The 21,646-nt window shown below is 34.5% G+C and overlaps 4 protein-coding genes across 6 annotated transcripts in view; 1 reads left to right on the top strand and 3 right to left on the bottom strand.

Annotated features, from left to right (window-relative positions):
• LOC119828243 overlaps window positions 1-3,927 on the bottom strand; it is a 26,707-nt gene extending 22,780 nt beyond the window's left edge. Inside the window, exons 1-2 of the mRNA XM_038350346.1 lie at window positions 3,595-3,927; window positions 2,057-2,295 (exon numbers count right to left, since the gene is read on the bottom strand). Coding sequence (XP_038206274.1) covers window positions 2,057-2,295; window positions 3,595-3,748 — 393 coding nt within the window. The 5' untranslated portion in view covers window positions 3,749-3,927. The remainder of the gene's footprint in view (window positions 1-2,056; window positions 2,296-3,594) is intronic.
• A 473-nt stretch (window positions 3,928-4,400) lies between these two features.
• On the top strand, window positions 4,401-7,158 carry LOC119840869 (proteasome subunit alpha type-6-like). Its single transcript, XM_038367646.1, has 5 exons — window positions 4,401-4,606; window positions 4,763-4,939; window positions 5,396-5,551; window positions 6,439-6,712; window positions 7,047-7,158. Exons 1-5 carry the CDS (start codon window positions 4,531-4,533, stop codon window positions 7,102-7,104), a joined length of 741 nt encoding a protein of 246 aa, XP_038223574.1. The 5' UTR covers window positions 4,401-4,530; the 3' UTR covers window positions 7,105-7,158.
• Window positions 7,159-7,189: 31 nt separating this feature from the next.
• On the bottom strand, window positions 7,190-9,435 carry LOC119840868. The gene is made up of 3 exons (XM_038367645.1): window positions 9,342-9,435; window positions 8,694-8,968; window positions 7,190-8,208 (listed from the first exon to the last, which is right to left on the bottom strand). Exons 1-3 carry the CDS (start codon window positions 9,394-9,396, stop codon window positions 7,312-7,314), a joined length of 1,227 nt encoding a protein of 408 aa, XP_038223573.1. The 5' UTR covers window positions 9,397-9,435; the 3' UTR covers window positions 7,190-7,311.
• Window positions 9,436-10,214: 779 nt separating this feature from the next.
• On the bottom strand, window positions 10,215-15,478 carry LOC119840682 (ras-related protein Rab-10). 3 transcript variants are annotated; one of them, XR_005288320.1, is made up of 5 exons: window positions 15,352-15,478; window positions 15,002-15,201; window positions 14,286-14,375; window positions 12,412-12,782; window positions 10,215-12,364 (listed from the first exon to the last, which is right to left on the bottom strand). XR_005288320.1 is itself a non-coding variant. In XM_038367385.1 (5 exons), the coding sequence occupies exons 1-4, from the start codon at window positions 15,476-15,478 to the stop codon at window positions 12,588-12,590; spliced, it is 612 nt and encodes a 203-aa protein (XP_038223313.1). In that variant the 3' UTR covers window positions 10,215-12,543; window positions 12,581-12,587. The 3 variants fall into 3 exon arrangements, 2 of the variants coding, with proteins under 2 accessions (XP_038223313.1, XP_038223312.1); XM_038367385.1 differs by having other exon boundaries at window positions 10,215-12,543; window positions 12,581-12,782; XM_038367384.1 differs by having other exon boundaries at window positions 10,215-12,782.
• Between the last annotated feature and the right edge of the window lie 6,168 nt (window positions 15,479-21,646).

Here is a 21,646-nt window from a genome sequence, read left to right as displayed (position 1 = left end):
ATATGTTTAATTATTTTGCAAGAAAGTTAGTTGCGTGTTTCGTGTTTTGTTTTTTCATAGTACGACGAATACATGTATTGACATAAAACAAAGGTTGCTGACCCCAAATGAAAATACTATTCTGGACATCGAAAGACACTACAAGACCCAGAGCTTGTCATTCTGTGTCTATAAATGTTATCAACAATGTATATAAACGATTCTACCAAAAAACATGGAACATTCAGAAGCACATTCGCATACATACACAAGCGGACATTTCACCCCTATTGCAATTAAGAGGGAAAGTGCAGGCCGCATCACATCATATCATTAAAATGTACGCCTCGCGTGAAATGTGCGCTCAGCCGTCACTGTCGTTTATAATTTATATTAACTTTTATCGCTTTCTAGTTGCGATATGTTTCACTTAAGATAACACGATCGGAATTACAATTGCATCAAGTGCCGTGATATTTACTTAACCGCGTTATCGCCGTCGTATCTTTAACGTAATGACAGTTATTTGTGTAATTATATTGGAGTACTCACTGGCAGTACAAAAAAGTAATAGAATCTTATCCGGCGGCTCATATTATGATCTCTATATTCTTACTTCACCAACGTAAAGGTATAAAACCGTTACGTCCACTGTATCAAGGATCGGTACGGGACTACTTACTCTTTCGAGAAGAGTTAAAAAGTACCGAAATTTATTACAAATTCAAGAAAGTGAACCATAACATTTGACCTTTTTAAAATTAGCAACATGAGTTGTTACATGCTTTAAACAATTACAATTTATTTATGTACAAGCAGTTATTAATTACAATTAGGGGGAACGAATGCAATAGCAGGACGAGGTTGGGGAGAGTCAAGGTAACGAAATGCACTAATAGCTTAACTTTTTTACTCTTATAGCAATGGTATGGTATTCCTACTTTCGATTTGCGAATAACAATGATTTGTTATACATTCCTGATTAATGAATCGACGTTCAGAAAAAAACAAAAGCAAGATAGTATTTAAAAAAAGGATAAAATGAGATTCCTTAATCGATAACATGAGACATGTAGCGCATGGTTTTGAGTTTACGAGTATCGTATTACTCTACAATTTAACACAAATCATTTAATAAATACGGTATTTAAATATAAAAGAAGACCGAATAGGTTGTGATTATTAACTGAATGAAGAAAAATAAATTCTGTACCTACACCGAATTTTTGACGAAGGCTTTACTTGGATATACTAGAAATAATCTATAAAGAGTTAGTACGAAGGAAATATGGAATCCCACAGGAGCGATTGGATTTGCCTCGATAAGATTTCGAGGGCTTATATGGACTAGGAAAGTAACGATCGATCTCTCGGGCTTACACATCATATGCAATTTGCAACAGATACGATGTCTGAACTCTGTGGGTATATATACTTCATAGAACTAGAAGTTCGTTAATATTTCACAAATTATTACATGATTTATGTTTTAGGTGAACATAAATCATAATTTTATTTCTCAAATTAATATAAAACTGTTTCATGTAACATTTTGTAGCGGATGTCCAATTCACCAAGTTCCTGTCAAGGTTTTTTGCTATTAGTTAATTTCAGGATTAGTTACATCGAGAGTATGAAGACTTTATCTCCGTTAATCTACACTAGTGTTATAAAGATTAAATTTTTGTTTATTTGTTTGTCACGGATTAACTGCTTTTACAAATTTCTTTCACTGTAAGATTACTTTAAAACAAATGAGTGATTTAGGTTGTATTTTAGATGATTTCACTCCAGGTCAATCTGAATAGAGTCGGAATTTGTTTACTAATACAATCTAATACCTATATCTAGTCTAGTAAATAGCGATTTGCTTCGTTCATATATTTTTGTTACTTTTTAATGTTATTATTAATCGTACTCATGGCGAGCAAGTGTGTGCATATGAGTGCACGAGTATTCATGAAGTGTGTAATTGTGCATGTTTGTGTATGCGTATGTAGGGACATTTAGGTTGAGAAGCCGCTTCGCTGGCATTAGTCCCGGGGGCGTGACCGTGTGAGTCGTACAGCGTACTCACCATCTTAGCCAGCATGTTGTCCATCTGCGGCTGGTGCGCGGCGGTGAGCAGGCGGCGGATGCGCGCCGCGTTGGCGACGCACTGCGCCATGCAGCGCTGCAGCGCGGCCGCCTGGCGCACGAGCGCGGCGGACAGCGGCACCGCGTCGCCGCCGCGCAGCACGCTCTCCAGCACGTGCGCGTGCGTCGACACGTAGTCCAGGCAGCGCTTCAGCTCCGCCGCCTCGCGCTGCTGACGCTCTGAGGACCGAACCACTTACTGCTAGACTGCTGCTAACTCAAATCGGTAGATAAATAATATATAGAATATGCAAATTAAGCTTATTCAATATATTACCAATTGTTGATGATATTGATAGGGTAACTCAAAAAATAACAACACAAAAAAGAACCCATTCTTTGTTAGTAAACAAAGAAAACAGGCATACATTTGATTGAGATTGCTATCTCCTTGGAAATCTTTTCATATATTTTTTTAGCATAATAGCATGCCAGGGAGATGACTAATTAATAAAGCCACATTTTGAGCTAATGTAATTCATTATATACTGAGATTATTTATTAAGTGAGAAGTGAGTGTATATATAATACAATTTGTATTTATAATAACAAGTTATACTCTCTCATGCTTTAGATTTTATTCAGTGAACCTAAACAGTTTAGCAAATTATTCTTAAAAAACGGTCTAACAGAATTGTGCATCGTTTCGTTGGAAAATTATTGGCTAATGTAATAATACACATTTGAAGGGCAATATTTACTGATGAATATATAGAGCCTATATATAATATATAGAGATATATTTCCCTTCTTGATAATTATAGAGCCTAGTTATTAATACATATTAGTCTAGTTAAATTATCTTCAATCATTAATAAAACTGATGAATTTAATAAAAATTGTATTTTTATTTTATCAAATGTCATGGAGACAAACAATGCATGTGGACTTATGAACATCATTATCAGTAGTATAAGTTATATTTACTATAAAATTAATGTATTTATAGTTTATTCATCATTTTAAACTGTAAGTAGCAGTAGCATATAAGTAATTTAAATACTTATAAATATTAAAAGAATATAATATTTTAAAATATCTTATAGAATATGATTAGAAGATTTTTATTAAAATGGTAAATCATCTTAATTTAGGAACTTATTAATAAATAATGAGTCCTCTGTTGGAATAGGCTACTATTTCCCTTATATTCACACAGGATTATAAGATGAGCACAAATCATAAAAGCTAACAAATATTCTTGGATAAATCAAAACCTACACACATTAATTTATGAAATAGTAATGAGAATTAATCTTATTGTTTTAATTTGAACACATGTGCAAACATTAGCTTTTATTAATTTAACTAAAAATTCTTATAAGCAACTTTATATCCATATTATACTATTGATGTACTATTTAGATAAATAAGTAAGAAATCGAAAATAATGTAAAAATCTTTATGTCGAGTCAATAATTCAAACGTAAACAAAAACAGGTTACGAAGTAAATTCAAATTTAGAAAGAGATATTTTACCATGAAAATCGTATATTTTCTGAGTTCGTCGTTGATATTTTTCTTCCTGTAATTGTCTTTCTGCCTGAGCTTGTTTATCCCGTGCCTCCAGGACATCCAAAAAAGAAGAAAACAGAGATTTCCTCTCATTTGAGTTTGTAACGGTTTCTTGCATTTTAAATTTAAATATTTTACAAACTTTAACAAAAAGATGCCTTAATTTCGAGCACTTATTGTAAAGAGCGTCTGCACTCGACAGCGGTATTCACGAAAGTAAGTAAAATTACAAAATTAGGATTAAAATTAAAGTAAACTAAACCAAAACCACACAGCCTCACCCTAACCGCCTCGGACAAATACTGATAAACAAACGTCAAGGTTTCAACTTCAACGTCAAGCAGATAAAAATATGGTCGCGTTCAATTTCATAATACTCATAATGTATTGAATTTTATTGTTTCATAATCATTGAACTGTAATAGATTCAAAAAGTCTCAATTTGAAAAATAATATGATTATTGATTATTGTTGTTACCATGTTCAAGTTTTTTTTTTGAGTAAATTTAATTAAAATAATTTTGCATTAGAATATTGAAGGAAATACGCCATATTTAAGAATATAAACAATTTTACAATAACTTATACGATTAAATACTAAATACGAAGAATGTAATATACAAAGCATTCATAGATAGCGTTAAAAGGAATAAAATACCATGACAACACTTGTCAACTAAAGATAGTGTGATTGGATATTTTCATTCGTTTGCAATTGAACTTAGTAGTGATTGGATAAAAGAATAATGACAGACATAAAAGAAAACTAATCGTGAGTGTTAAAAATTGAAGCATATCTGTCAAAGTTATAGCCGCAGCCGCTATCAAGAATACAAGAATAATTTTGTAATTCGATTTCTGTTTTTATTGTTGTTGTAACTTACTTTCGAATTCCTAAATATGGCTCGCGAAAGTAGCGCTGGTTTCGATAGACACATTACGATCTTTTCCCCAGAAGGACGATTATATCAAGTTGGTATGTAAACTTGTTTTCATATAGACTATTAACCAACAATAAACTATCGTTAGCTTTAGTATTAAAATTGTTCTTTTACGGCATAATTCCATAATGTATATAGATAGAATAAATGTTTTTGCACACAAAGGCAATGTTAGCATGTTTTCATTTCAGAATATGCTTTGAAAGCAATAAACCAAGGCGGTCTGACATCCGTGGCCCTTCGCGGTGCGGACGCTGCCGTGGTCGCCGCTCAGCGCAAGGTGCCGGACCGCTTGCTGGACCCCGCGTCCGTCACACACCTCTTCAGACTTACCGATCGAATCGGCTGTGTCATGACAGGCATGACAGGTACCTATAACACATTCACACTATATAACACATTTGCGAAAATTTTCTACTTCCTTCGTAAAATAAGATAGAAATAGACAGCATATAATTATAACCGATACTTGTGATCGTCTATTATTGAGTTTTTTTAGATAGTATTTTATTATACTTAAAGAGAGGATATAATATTTATTAATGTACTTAGCTTCTGCTAATCAACTTACTTAAATAGACTGCATACTTCCTACTTTCAATGAATAAAACTCAGATTCAAATTTAAATTCAATATGTTAATATTGATTGTCTTTACTACTTGTTTGGATTTTATTTAAATTATTTAAGTTGTGCTTAATAAAGAATATTGGTTTTAAATTATTTTTTTAATGCTTAAATTGTATCAAGCTTTTTTCTTAACTTTATTATGCTCTTATATGGATTTTAAGGTGTTTATATGCAATAAAAAAATCCTCATTTCAGCGGACAGCAAGTCACAAGTGCAGCGGGCGCGCTACGAAGCGGCCAACTGGCAGTACAAGTACGGCACAGAGATCCCTGTGCACATTCTGTGCCGTCGCATCGCCGATATCTCTCAGGTCTACACACAGAACGCTGAGATGAGACCGCTTGGCTGCAGTGAGTGTTCTCTTAGTTTACTGGTTGACCTGGCATATATGGTTTGCTTGAGAGATCCTATCACTAATGGGTTTAGAAAAGTAGTTAAAATTCTACTGAATATCCAATTTATAGAATATTCACAAAAATTCATAAAAGATGTGACCAACGTTTAAGACGAAAACAACATTATAGCACTAAACAAAAAACCCTTATAACAACTTAACATACAGCAATTGTGTAATGAGCGGCCTTATCATTTATAAACAATTTCTTCCGAGCTTTCGCAAAAAAACTTTTAAAAAAGCTTACATAGAATATATAGTCAGCACTTACTGCCCTTTTATAATATATACCATAAAAATTATATTATTATTTTTTTATGTCATTGTCGGCCATGGAGCATGCCTGATGGTAAGTGCTACCATCACCTATGCACAATTGGAGAGGCGTAAAGTTGATTCACTGGGAAGGGTAAGGAAGAGGATATGGGCCTGCGGCTCTCCCACTCACGTACTTCCCTGGTGCACGCTGGCCCAATTTGTGCTGAAGCGACTACCACATACAATATATAGACATAATATTATAAATAATAAAATAAAATAGATGTCATATTGATTAATATAGTAGAGATTTAAGAGAGTTTAAATGCAATATTAGCATAGTTCTATCAAGCTCTCCTACAAAATTATATTGGATCCTATACAGAATTGGACAATTCTAAAATTCTACATTTGTAAGTATGGATGTTTGTTACTCTTTCACGCAAAAACAGTTTCATATAAACTTGTTACAGATAGTCTGGTCTGGGTTAGCACATAGGCTACGTTTCAGCCGGGTATCGCGCGAGTAACACCGCGGGTTACAGCTTGTAATAAATGAATAAAGGTCTCTCAACATACTTCCAGGCATGATGCTAATCGCGTACGACGACGAAACCGGCGCGAGTGTGTACAAAACAGATCCGTCTGGTTACTACTGCTCGTACAAGGCCGTGGCCGCCGGAGCCAAAGCGACAGATGCGAACGCTTACCTCGAGAAGAAGCTGAAGAAGCGCTCGGACCTGTCAGCGGATGACGCGATACAGCTGGCCATATCGTGCCTGTCCCAAGTGCTGTCGGTGGACTTCAAGTCCTCGGAGATCGAGGTGGGGGTCGTGACCAAGGATGAGCCCAAGTTCAAGTGAGTTTTGTTTTGTATGTAGCTATTTGTGATATGCTTTAGAGACACTAGCGTAAAAAATATATTTGTAATATGCTACCAGGAAGTATTGTAGGATAAGTAAATCTAGACTACAATTGGTTTGTCCTGCATCACATACAAGTCCGATCAGCTATTTTTGTGAGTTGTTTAACATTATAGAGCATAACAGTTAGTTTAAGCTGTTGCAGCAATTACAGGTTGAATTGAAATAGTATATTTTATTTTTTGTGTTGCGTAGTTCTCAAGTTGAAGAATGCTACAGAACGAAGGAGAAGGCATTTAGCATCTAATTACGAAATTTACACAATTTCAGGGTTCTAACGGAGACTGAAATCGATAGACATCTAACTGCCATTGCTGAAAAGGATTAAGGGAACATCATAAACATTATTATTAAAATTCATTTAATAAAAAAACTTTACATATACATTGTCTCTTTTTAATTTTTTTCTTCCTCTTAATATAAATAATGTAAGTGTATTTGTTCTGTTCTTTAGTAAAACATATTATACATACAATTAAAAAGAAACTTTTGCATTAACAGAATTAACTACACAATATCCTACAGTTCCGATACCCTAAGTGTACAATTCAGTTAGCATTCCACCGTTACCCGCTGGGACGTTCTTCAATATCTCGTGGGGCATCTCGTGGACGACAGCCGTGAAGTCGTGCGCGGCGCAGCAGAAGGCGAGGCCGTACAGCGGCACCTCGTAGTTGCGCTGCCGCCTCAGGCCGAGCAGCCAGCCCGCGCGCCCGCACGCGCTCTCGCAGAACACGGCCTCGCGGATCTCGCTCACGGCCACGAACGGGTCGTTCAGCACCACTATAGCCAGCGCCTTCTCGCTCTTCCTGTCGTGCACGACCGTCCAAATGTACTTGGGCACGGGAAACCGCTCCGGCTTCAGGAACACCTCCGTCCTCGTGTGGCCGGTCCGCAAGGAGAGCACGCCGTGCGTGCCCGCGTACACGTCCAGAGTGGCGTGCGGTCTCGCCAGCTTCATGAACTTGGCGACGTCGCGGTGCATGTGGTGCAGGTTTCCGTTCGCGACGCTCTTCCAAACCGGCACTCTGTTGGACACGAAGTCCGTGACTCGCATGTTCTGGTCGTCGAAGTAGTAGCTGCTGAGCAGCTTGGCGCCGGTCAGCGCTTGGTCCGCGAACGTGAACTTCTCGTGCCGGAATATCTCGCGGAGACGGCGGTTCATGCGGACGTCGTCGGAGTAGAGCTTCTCGGCGGCGTGGCGCGTGTTGGCGTCGAACATGTGGTTGAAGTTGCCGAGCAAGGTGAGCGGGGAGCGCTGCTCGCTGTGCGGCGGCATGCGCAGCGCGTTGGCGGCGGCGTTGCTGACGCGCGCCGCTGCGGGCAGCCCGCGGTCTTCGTCGAAGCACATCGTGGCGAGGTGCCGCGTGCTTCTAGAAGCTTCTACCACTTGATACGCACGGCCTTGCAACGGTGACACGCAGTGTTCCACCTAAATTGGACGGAATTAAATCGGCTTAAAAGAATACATATATCTGTTTTATACCCATAATGTACTATATTATGTTACTTTTTAAATCTAGGCATTTTGAGAATGAATCACAAAAAAATTATATATTTATAACTTTGACCGCGCGACAACTATTTTAATCAATTAAGTATAAAATGTCAGATTACTAAATCATCATTATGACAAAAGTCTGTTAACATCTTTATTTTACACATACAATAGAAGTAAAATATGAAAAAGCAACAGCTATATAAACAAAAACAAACAACCGTTTGTACTAATTTTGAGCGATAGTCTGTGACGTCATTTAAATGTTATATTTTGCACTATCCCACCAATCCTGTTACAGACAGTCAGTTTCTTGCTCTTACAAAATTATATCAGTTTCTTATATTTAGTTACGAATTTAGTACATATAAGCACAATATAACAATGAAAACGAGATTAAGATCTCAAAGATCACTTACCGTATGCAACACATCTTCGAATATATTCTCCTGGCACCCCAATTCCAACAAGTGTCGCAACTTAGTGTCCTGTCTCACACGGTACCTCCCCGCCTCACACACCGCGCTCACAGTACTCAGTAGGGGGTAGGCGAGTAGCCGTCCCCCTCCACACGAGAACACGACCTCATCCCCAACGGGAATCACCACAGAACTATTTGATGCCCGGTGGGAAGTCACTAGTGGCATGTTGTCGGGGATGCATTCCATGCATTCCAAGTCTATCGTGCATGGTGCTGGAATTTAAATGAGTTTGTGGTAGAAAGAAGTGTATTAACAGCGATATAATATCTATATCTGTATTGAAATCTATCTATATTTGCTAATGTTCATGGGTGTTGCTGGTCACCTTACCATTCTGTTACCAAAAAGCGGGAAACAAACGGGAAAACTTTTATAATTAAAATAGCTTTAACACGTTCACTGCTGAAACACACCTGTTGTGTAAAAATGCTTCGAACCGAGTATGCGTCTTCAGGGAGACACGCTGAGCGTGTAATAGCCGCATCGCTGGTTTTAACAAGTTTCTGGATCAGCAGTGAATGTGTTAATGAATGGAAAGCATAATAGATCATATTGGTGATTAATGAAAATTAATATAATACATACCATCGCTGAAGAAAGCAATTTGGAAGAAACAACACAAAAGAATAAGTCGCAACATGGCGTCTGTGTAACCCGCCGTTTGACTAAGGAGTGATATCTCCAGCCCCGATAACCCGCCCTGACCGCACTATCGCCTTGTATTGTTTTTATTATTGTACTACATCACAAGGTCTAGCAGGTACTGATCTATTAAGAGACCCTATTATTTCCTTATTCTGCATTTTGTTTGGCTTGGACTGCGAGATGAGACTGGGTCTCAAAACATTTTTATTTCGTGCTGTACAAATAATTGAAAGTATTATAGATATAAAAAAAATGTTTTGAGAAAGTATGGAATTATTATACTTAGGCCGTAAAGATAACTATTTTCTACGACTATTCTACTGCTACTTATAAGACTTGGGCACTTCTCTTTTATTTATCAAAAGAGTGCACACTACAGTCAACAATATATGCTGCCGTTTAAAATCATTCTTGTTAATAAATTGTAATGAATTACAAATTATTATATTATGGAAATCTAGTGCCTAGGACAGTTCCATAAACAAGACAAATTCAAATCTAGAAACAATTCGCAACGAATGTATGATATGATATGATTAGAGGTTTCAATAAAAACAACATTTACGATAGATCGTTTATTCTGAACATAATATACAATGCCAATGTTTATTTAAAAAGCGGGTAAAATCGACCGTACCATAAAACTGTAATATATATTTATAAATTATTAAGAGTACATACTTAATCACCTACTGTGCGACCCATTTACGAATGCCTGATCTCTTGTACATATCAAAGAAGATAGATACCAATAAGAATATTACATTTTAATCAATGTGAGACAGGCATTGACAGTAAACAACTTACAAGAATAAATTAAAGATCGCATTTTGTTGAAAATTCATTTAAGAAAGAATGAGGAGATGTTTTCCCGTAACGCGACAAAACAAACTCATGTTATAATCAAAAACTATAACAACAATAAAATGCGTAATTTTAATTGATATGACGGTAGTTTTCTAAAATATATTAGCGCTTTCACGAGGTTTGTTGTATGAAAATCTTTAATAATACAGAGTTTAACTGAAATTAAATGCATGCGACTCTTTTCAAAACTTCACTTCTCCAGAACTTCATTCTTAGCAAAAAATTAAATAAAAACAAAGGGCTCAATAGCGTTAGTAATTATTAGTAGGGATAATATACATAATAACACTTACAATAAATTATATGATTTTATTTCAATACAAAATTTCTTAGCGTGGACAGAACAATCGGATTAAAGATAGATATATATATAGATAAATGGTTAAGGTTTACAAAACAATAATATCAACAAACATTGACATGTAAGCACATTTGAGCCGTAGGATTTCGAAGCCGTTAAACACTTGTTACGTAGTGTTAAATAAACCGTTACAGCGAAGCGCAGGTGCATGCATCGATATACAAACAATAATGTGCTAGGTATTTAGACTTAGACTACGCAGAGGGTACCAGTTTATTTTCTGGGTTTCGTAGGTACTCATGAAATTTGGTTTTGAAATTTTAAACAAAATAAATATGTTCATTTCATAAGTGTTTAATTGCCACATTTATATTCTATCTTGTATGGTTGAGGAAATCCTATAAATCGCCAGCTGATGGTGTGACGCGTGATGTCGTTTATAACACGTTATAATCGCGTCACACACGTCACTTGAGTTCATACAAACACACAACTAACTTAACTGTAAAACTTTAGTATGTTCAATCAAACTCAAAGCCATAAAATCAATCAAAAGTGTTTTGTAACTGATGGCATTGATCAAAACCACATTTGACTGATTGTTGCACAAAAAAATGGTTTCGACTAGTTATGAGTTGTGACTGAAACATACACAGTCAGTACGAACCCAGAAAAAAACCAACCAACTTCAACAAATGTGTGCGTGAAAATATTGCATGCACACATTTGCACGACCCCTAACACGTTCCACTCCTCTCTGATGATATGCTGTAGTTACAAGCGCACTCGAAAATGATGAGATCCATTTACATATAACACTGTAATCTCAATAACAATCACTTAGTTTTCGAGCGCGGATCGCTTGACGTATGTTATAGCAACACGCTAAGGCCGCGTGTTCACTAGACAATGTGTCAACTGTCATATTGCACAGAGTCGCCCGGCCAGAGATGATTACCGCGCGACTTTTGACCGGTACCTATATTCAATCTATGTGTATTTATAATTGATTTTTTGCGTGGAAAAGTTTACTCTTGAGCTAATTTGACACAATTTTTGATGGAAACAAAATATGTAAATAGTGCATTACGTAGTACGTTTCTTTAGCATTTTACCTGCAAATTATATTTCGATAGATTAAATATAGGATCCGAGCTTTAAATATATTGATATATTATGTTATACAGATCAACTATTAGCAATATATATTATAATGCCCCCTATAAAAGTTGACATATACATGCAATTTCGAGTCTCATAGTATGATCATTTGAAAAAATGGCGACACCAGCATGTTGCTCGTTAAAAAATTTACAAACATACAAACTATGAACATTGTAGCTTTGTATTTAATATATTTATTATATTGATAAAACAGTCAAAATTACTAGGTATCTATCTAAAATGGCAGAAATATATTAATAATAATCAAAATTATTTCTAGGACGATCTACAAGCCCCCGAGAACTATAAAATTCTAAACAATATTAAAACTACACATAATATACCTCTGCCGTAGTGAGATAGCTTTTAAAGGCATTTTTACATATTATAGTTTATGGGTTACAATGTACGTACTATGCATTATATATTTATATTATTATCGATTTAAAAAATTGCTACAATCCTATTGCTTGTCTATAGATGGAGACCTGTATCCGTACTTATTTTAAAAACGAAACAATTCAAGCTTAAAATTAATAAAAAAACGTTTCCATTGAAAAAATGATTTAATAAAATCACACATGTGTAAGTTAAGTTTGTAATAGATCTATTAAAAAATCGAAATACAGGCCTCGAACACGCGGGACAATGACTCGATAAAAAAAAAACCAAACCAACCAAAAAATTTTTTACTTAAAAGGGTACGACCCCAAACACCGCTTCACAATTCTACACCTAACAACCGCATTATAAAAAGAAATGACTCGACATCCGAAAGTAACATACAGGCCTCGAGGCGCGCGGCGACACGCGGCAACACGCGGCAACACGCGACGACACGCGACAACACGCGCCTAGGAGCAGCAGGCGCGGGCGGGCGGCGCGCGCGAGGGCCGGCGCTCGACCGCGATGCGCGCGTGGTCCGCGTCCGCCTCGCGCCCCGCCGTCTTGTCGAGGATCGCCTCGGCCAGCTCCGAGAACGCGCGGTCGATGTTTATATTCGATTTCGCCGACGTCTCCATGAAGCGGATGCCGTGCTCGCGGGCTATCTGCAACCGCATGAGCTCTTGTAATTGGACGGCTTTTATATATATATATATATATATCGTAACTATCTAATCTCGCTAAACAAATGCTATATTTACTTTCACAGCTTGACAAGAAGGGAGAGAGGATATAGAGGATAGCAAATAACATAGAAAACAGCTATTACAAAAAAAAAATATTTTTAATATATATATATTCAAATAACAAGCAAAAAGTACCGCAAAACACACCAATTATTATTCATTCTTAGAAATACCACACTAATTAGGTGTAGCAAAAATTCCATTACAATTAATTGTGTACAATAAATTATTTAGCAATGCATTGGATGCCTAATTATAATGATAAATGTTTTGAGCACACAAGTCACAACTACAATAATAAGCCTGTGCAATTAATCATATATCATGCAATACCCAACTTGTGACTCATTGAAAACAACCATACTAGTTATTTCAAAACGTATACTATAATAATATAAAGCTGAGGTTTTGGTTTGTTCGTCGAAACTCCTTGATCTCATGTACTACTAAAGTTATTAGTTAAGTTGAGTATGTATATGAATGAATAGTGAGCACTATAGAGTGTACACTGTATATACAGTGTACACTCTATAGTGCTTGAATATTCGTATACCACGGGTGGAACTATGATGTACCACTAGGCACTTAGATTTCAATCCATGGAAACTTCAACTAACAATGTTGTAAGATTTCAGTAATTGGTGTATAAACTTAAATCAATCACTATCAGTTCTATTACCTATACATATAATATCCTACTTTGACGGATAATAATAGGCTATGAAAAAAAAAACATGCTTACATTGTATGCAAATGAACTAGCAGAGTTTATATGATAATGACTTTATTATTAAATGAGAACAATGAAACTTTAAATATCTAAATCTATGCTTATAGTGCAGAGAAGAAAGATTTGTATGTAAGTATGTTCATAATGTTTTCACATAAATATTACTGGGTCAATTTCGAAAATTCTTTCAACATTAGAAAGCTGCAACTTCACTAAGTATCAAGCATGGGCGATAGCTAGTGATATTAGTAATCATAACTATTAATATGCAAACTGAGAATCCTTACTCTCCAATAAATGTCTTACACAATTTGAGTATACCATTACAACCAGTACAAACAGGTAAACCTATATATTAGTATATAGTAGTACCTGATATATATTTGAAGATTTTTATATAAAAAAAAGTAAAACACAATATCATAATATGACTTGAATCACAATCCCACTAATTGCTATTTCCCTCTGAAGAATAATTAGTATATACACATATATAATGTATTTTTGTTTATACATATATTACAAGCTTCATTTTCAAAAAAGATTTTTATTCTATCTATCACCTTTATCTGTTTATCAATGTAAACATTATATGATACTATGTATTATGTACATATCTAAATGTTTTTCTTTATTTTTTTAAATAACATGAAGAGCCTTGTAGCTTATATACAACAGAAAAAAAGACTTACAGCCTCCCCGCGCTCTTTGCTAACAACTCTTTTTTCCTCCATGTCACATTTATTTCCAAGTATCATCTTTTCCACATCTTCATTTGCATGCTAAAATAACAAAAATACATATTTACACTATGGTATATCAGAGAGAAGTGACATCTTAAGCTAATATGCATAAGAAAGGCAGGACAGACACACTTTTATGAGGTTTACACTCCCGTAACAAGTTATCACTTCAAATATCATGAACCTTTACAAATGTTACAAAGGTAAATATATATCCATAATATATAGTAATAAATAAATTAAATTTTCAATTTATCTTTGCAAGTGGATCATGACATCAGTGGTTCATCACCTCTACTTGAAATAGTGAAGGAAAAGATAGTGAGGAAAGGGGCATGTCCAAGAATTAAACATTGAACAACATGTGACATCTGCCAACCCGCACTCGGCCAGCGTAGTGGTTTATGGCTTGAACTTCTCATGGGAGGCCTGTGTACCAACAGTAAAACATATATGGGCTGATAATAATGATAGTAGGTCAGGTGACAATAATTATTTTCTGTTTAGTTCAGAAATATGTCCCACCTGGGACTTTTGACACAAGATTGAGGCAAATTTTGAAGGTACAATCAATTGTTTATGAAAATAAGATGTCATTGTATTTGGTATGATATCCTCTATATGAATTGGTGTTTGATAAGCAATTATTTCACAAACTAACATACCTCATCTATATTTCTTAACCATTTAACAATATCATCAAATGTTTTTTCATTAGTTATATCATACACTAACATGATGCCCATAGCACCACGGTAGTATGATGTGGTGATGGTGTGGAAGCGCTCCTGTCCCGCAGTGTCCCATATTTGAAGCTTTATTTTCTTTCCTCTTAGCTCCACTGTTTTGATTTTAAAATCTATACCTGAAAAGATATCAGTACAAAATTAATTTATAACTGTTTTTTTAACAATGGAATTGAAAATTTTGGAACTTAACTATCGCAAAACTGGGCCCATAGTATTTTTTAAAAAATGTCAGAGGATATATCACATAAAACAAAGAAAATTCGTACCGATTGTCGATATAAATGTAGTTGTGAAATGGTTATCAGAAAATCTGAACAATATACATGTTTTGCCTACACCAGAATCTCCGATTAAGAGAAGTTTGAACAGTAAGTCGTAGGTTTTCTTAGCCATAGTTTATAACTATTAAATATCGAATAAAAACTAAATGCAATCACAATTTTTTATTATCCAAAAAATTGACAGCTATTAAATCGTGTTACATCCTTACCAGTACAAAAAATATTAAATATAGATAAACATAAGAATTACAGAATTATATAAATGCTTTTTTATTTTTTTCAACTATCTCTTCTAAATTTTCATGTTATATTCAAGACATACACCTAATTTAAGTTTGGTTGTATGTGGCTACTTTACCTTCTATTATTTTCTAAAATGTTTCGTAAAAAATATATAGATGTCGTTTAACGCAATTGCCGTCTAATGACGTAAATTCAAATGTTAATTTGATTACAAAATGATTACAAATGTATGTAGTTATTATTTAAGTATTATTAATTATTAAGAAGGTATTCATCATACCTATAACCACTACATAATACGTCTTTCTATTACGTATGCGACGAACATTGACGTAGGATATACAGTATTTGTTTATGTACGCCTACGTAATAAAAGGAAATTCCCTTATGAATGTAATGCACTGATGTAATAAGTAGACTTTCACAAAAATCTTATCAAAAAATCGCTTAGTTGCAACCTGAAAACAAGATATTTCAATATTAAAAAAATAACCCGACTGCCTTTAAATCTCCATCTTTGTTAATTTCATTGAAAAGCTGAAGAGATACAAAGAATTTCCTATTCTAAACTCAAATTAAACATATAAGTTAAGTTATTCTACCTATTCTCTATTATAAATTAAGATTAAGTATTGAGAAATTTAAAACTTTTTAACGGATTTTAAACGCGATTTATTCATTATATTATTAACTCGACGTTTCGAACACTTTACAGCGAGCTGAGCTGAATGTATAATACTCGCGTAAAATCAAACACAAGAAAATACTAAGATTAAGTAATTAACTTTATAAGACAGTGTAGTAACTGTAAAACCTGTGATGTTTTCATTATGACAAGCGGCAAATAAGGATTTATCTACTTATATCTATACATATAATAAAATCATAGGAAAGTCAAAACTGTACATTGAATATTTTTTTAAAAGAATACTTGGGCCGTGATCTATAATCGATATAGAACCCAAAAACATACTTTTTAGAATTTTTGTCTGTTTGTCTGTATGTATGTCTGTATGCTAATCTCAGAAAATACTGCATGGATTTACTTCAAATTTGCATACATATTACTAAGAGGTCGGGTCAGGATAGTATAACATATTATGATGCTATCACCTTCGGGGGAGGAGCTGTGAACCTTTATTTTTCTTACGCATTCTAAGAAAACGTGTTATCTAACGACTTAGGATGCATATTTAAATGTCGTTTTTGAGTAAGCCATGCTATTATCTAGCTTAAAGCTTTACACTATAAAAAACTACGCCATTTAAGTAATTTGGGTAGAAAAACATAGCTTAATTAATGTTAGTAGTACAAAGATTATTTTGAAACAGCGCCACTTATGAAATGTTATAAAAATCAAATCAATTTACACGTTAACTATTGGAAATTAATAATCAAGTGACGCATATTTAAATGTTGTTTGACAATATCTAGATTGACACTATAATAATTATGTCATTTAAGAAACTTGGGAAGAGAATTTATATTAATTTTGTAACAGCGCCATCTATGAGATTTCATTAAAATCAAATAAATTTACACGTTAACACTTATTGGAAAATAATAATTTGGATATTATGATCATGTTAGGGGTGTTATTTATTTTTTATTTATTAATTTAACTCTTTAATTTTAATCAGACTATATATAAAAGAAATTATATTACGATTGGAATATATTTCTGCATAATTTTCTTCAGTCACAAAATCGAATTATGACTAAACTGAGCAGGATTCTCATATAACTCTCTTCACTTCCTTCGCTTGCAAAAATAAGAGCGTATGTGCCGAGTACACGTGTCAGAAGTGAAACTTCTTTGGCAATTTTAAAAGATACCAAAATCGTCGCCTTACTCCTTAATAATAAAAATATGTTAAGAATTAAGATGAAAATAATATGTTAAGAAAGGGTAAGGATACTTTTTACCGTGGGAAAACTATACAAAGTCACTTTTCCACGAGGACGAAGTCGCGGGCACAGCTAGTTGTAGGAATTATAGGTTTTACTTTGAACCTAACACGATTATTACTTATAAGTTGTGTAGGTATTCCTATACTATATTAATTTAACCCACCACCGTAACAATAATTCCTTCGAACCAATTGACTCATTCATATGACATGTTGACGTGTATTCTGTATTCAGTAGGTCCAAGTATAGTCGTGAACTATTTTCTATTTATCTTATTGTTAATGGTATTCTGGCAGAACAACATATGCGGGGTCAGTGTCCATTTTACATCCGCAAGAGTAGCGACAAACCAAAGTATTCTTCTAGACTAGGAATTCGGTTACATACATTTACGGTACCTACATTTAGTGTTTGTACGAGTAGATTTCAAACTGGTGGTTAGCAAATTGCAAAGTATTTGACTCTTAAGATTATCTTCTCTATATATATAAAATTCTCGTGGCACAATGTTAGTCACCATACTCCTCCGAAACGGCTGGATCGATGCTTATGAATTTTTTGTGCATATCGGGAGGTCAGAGAATCGGCCAACATCTATTATTCATGCTCCTAAAAGATAAGAGTAAGGCAGAACAGCGTTTGCCGGGTCAGCTAGTATTATATAAATAATCTTGAAATTCGGCTGTATGCAAGACGTCATGAAAATTAAATATATTGAATTTTATATTAAAACTAGCTGCACCCGGCAAACGCTGTTCTGCCTTACTCTTATCGTTTAGTGGTATGAAAAATAGATGTTAGCCGATTCTCAGACCTACCCAATATGCTTACCAAATTTCTGAGGAATCGGTCAAGCCGTTTCGGAGGAGTATAGAGACTAACATTGTGACACGAGAATTTTATATATAAGAAGAAGACAAGACTATGACGTGGTACACAAAGAGAAGAGCAGGTAATTATCGACACAGTTTCTATTATCTTTTGTCAACTTCTCCGTAGAAATTACGATCTGATCCACTGACTTAATAAAATAATATAAGAAATACCTGCTGTACTAGAGTCTACATTTAAAGTAATAGAATAGTTATTTCATTCAATATATTTCAACCAAACCTGATATACAGATAGCGCAATTTAACATCTCTTATGTTATTGTTAAATTGTGTCGATAATGGTACTTATGTAATTAATTTTGAAATATAATCGCAAATATTATGCATCTGTGCGCGGTGCGTTGCATTCTCGCGTTATCTATACGAGAACGCGCGAACGTGGGAAATCCGCAGAGCGCATTTGCGACCGCGTGGGGCGACGCGTGGCGCGCGCGCGGTGTGCGGCGAGCGTGCGCAGGTGGGCATTCCCTGCAGCACGAGAGTTGATTATAATTAATTGTTCATTATTAACTGTTGTAGGACATTTATTAGAGAAATATTTATTTTTATATCTACGTGCTATAGCGAGCATGTAGCCTAAATCCATCAGTGTATTTGTTCCTTCACGGAGAAACAATTTCAGCAATTTGGATAGTAGTAGTATATAATATCCACTCAAGTTTGACATCTCGTCGTTCGACAACTGATTTTCCTAATCAGTGAATCTACTCAGCTCAATAAAGTTAGCACAATTATTTTCGCTTCCTACAATAAATAAATAGTTTCATTTTTGGTATATTTAATATAATTTATCACGTAAAACAATATCAACATGACTCTTTTTTGGAAATTTATGTATGCTATAGTATTTTCGGTTAAAACTGTAATGATTGAAGTTTTGTAAGTACATATAAAGAGATACAAAATATTCAATCGCTAAGACTGGAAGAAGTCGCCCGGTGTAAGAATTTTAAAATTGATTACCTAGCTTTTGAGTTCATCCATTACAAACAATATATTTTTTATTTATTATATGAATACATATACAAACAATATTCAGCTCTCGGGCTATAAATGACTGCGTGACACGTCACTTGTTAGCTGAGGTCGGAACTCGGAATCGTGTCATTTCTACATACGTGTTATAGTCATCAAGAAAAGATGACGCTCCCAAACAAACTATAATTTTTTGCCACTTGGTCATATCTTTCGCCTTTAGCGTTTTTTTCGCTACAAAAATAATTTAAAATCAAATTGAAATTAGATAACTTATGGTAAGGAAGGGCATGTTGTTAAATGTGGATGTATGTTATGTAGCGCTGCGAAAACCCGGATGATCGCGGTGGGAGTACAGTCGGATAAGACAAATACAATATGCTTTAATTTTGATTGTCTGCATCTGGCTATGGGAGCAAGCTTATGTTTGAATTGAGCCAGCTCGCACCGGAAAAGCTACTACATCCCCACAGAAGATCAGAAATAGCAGCATGTGAAATAGTAACAATGCAATGCTACTGCGTATCGTAAGGTGAGTGGTGGAGCCGGAGGCCCGTTACCATTTCCTTATCTTTCCTAGTCTTTTTTCTTCAGATTTAGATTTGGAGGTTAATTACATTATAAGAAGTGAGAGTTAGAAGATAACCTACGGAAATAATCGATTGTTACGGGTCCCCAGAGCGCACTTGCTTTACTTATTAAGCGCTCACAGTCTGGAGTTGCAAGATAAGGTACTCTTATGTTATCAGACGCGCTAGAGTAAATTTTATTTATTTTTTTTCTTATAGCTTCGCACTGGTTGGAATAACAAATAATTTATCTCAGGATTAATTAAAGACCAGTATGAAATTAGATAAAAGTAGGATGGTAAAGTTAACTTATGGTCCATTCTGGTTTTATCTAGATTATAATTTGTTCACAAGGACATAGAAGCGGCACGTGGATCGAAAGCTCACAAAGACATTTGACGATAGAACCACAGATAACATAATACTATACTAGATAGAACTTATTTTCCTTACTTTTACCGGGAACATATTATTATGTTTTCATAAATTGTGTCTATAAAGGTCAACTATAAGCAGTAACTTTCTATTTTAATGTTTCATACATCAATTTATATTCCTAAGGTACCTATGATTATAATTTCTACAGATAATTAATATGTCATAATTGTTAACATTGTATCTGGTCATTGTTCATGGTGCATACTATGTAATAACTATATTTTTGTAATCATAACAATACATACATAATGCAGGTTATACTAAGTAACTTTCAACAACCCTATTGCTATTCCCATTCAACATTCTTTATCCATTAATATAATCATTTTAAACCATTATTTATGCAATAAGTATAAAACGATGTGTAAAGTCAATAATAACTGTAAACAGGTAGGTAATTAAATGCGAAATTATCGAATGATTCAGACTTCAGAGCAATTACCTACCGCGCTCCACGGAGGCGAGTCCAACGTGGAAGTAATAACGTGTTTAAATATTTTTCCACCATAAAATGAGATGACGATTGAAAAGTAATTGATATAGATACATATGAAGATCGTTGCAAAAAATGAGTTGGCTATCCTTACATGTAACTAAGGGTCAAAAAAATAATTCACGAATATATAAGTGTATGAGTTGTCGATAAGTGCTGGATGAGTGTTTTAAAATGAAAAAGAGAATGCATTGTTTTTTTGGGTATAGTAAATAATTACGAGATAAACGAATCTATAGTCATACTGTCTTTTCTTCGAAAATACAAAAGGTACAGAATGTTGCAGTCCGCGCGATCGAAGCTCCGAGTGAAAAGCTATTGTTTATATCTATAAATTAGTTAGTTACTCGGTATATATTCGATAATATTCATTAATTATAGCAGGATATAATATACAATTATAATTATAAATTAATAATTTTAGATTAACCCCGCGCTCGCGTAATCGAGTGTTGCTAAGAGAAGGTATCACATAGGTTTCTCTGTTTCATGATAATTTTTTTTTCATTCATTTAATTCCAAAAATATTTTTTGGAAAATATTATTATTGTTTAGTATATTTTTTTTTATTTCAGTATTACTATAAATACTATATACTACTATTAATAAATATTCGATGGATAGAAATTATAATTTTATGGAAACTGGTTAAATTTTATGAGTCTTCGCTTACCCCGGGCCCTTGCGGGTAGATAGCTTTTGTAGGTTTTTAGAATTTGTACAATTCAATATGCTAATCAGTTTATATTGTAAGCTTT

The sequence above is a fragment of the Zerene cesonia genome, chromosome 7, assembly GCF_012273895.1.
Source record: "Zerene cesonia ecotype Mississippi chromosome 7, Zerene_cesonia_1.1, whole genome shotgun sequence".
In the NCBI taxonomy this organism is placed as follows: domain Eukaryota; kingdom Metazoa; phylum Arthropoda; class Insecta; order Lepidoptera; family Pieridae; genus Zerene; species Zerene cesonia.
The sequence above is the reverse complement of the archived record's forward strand: the minus strand, read 5'-3'. Positions and strand labels throughout refer to the sequence as shown.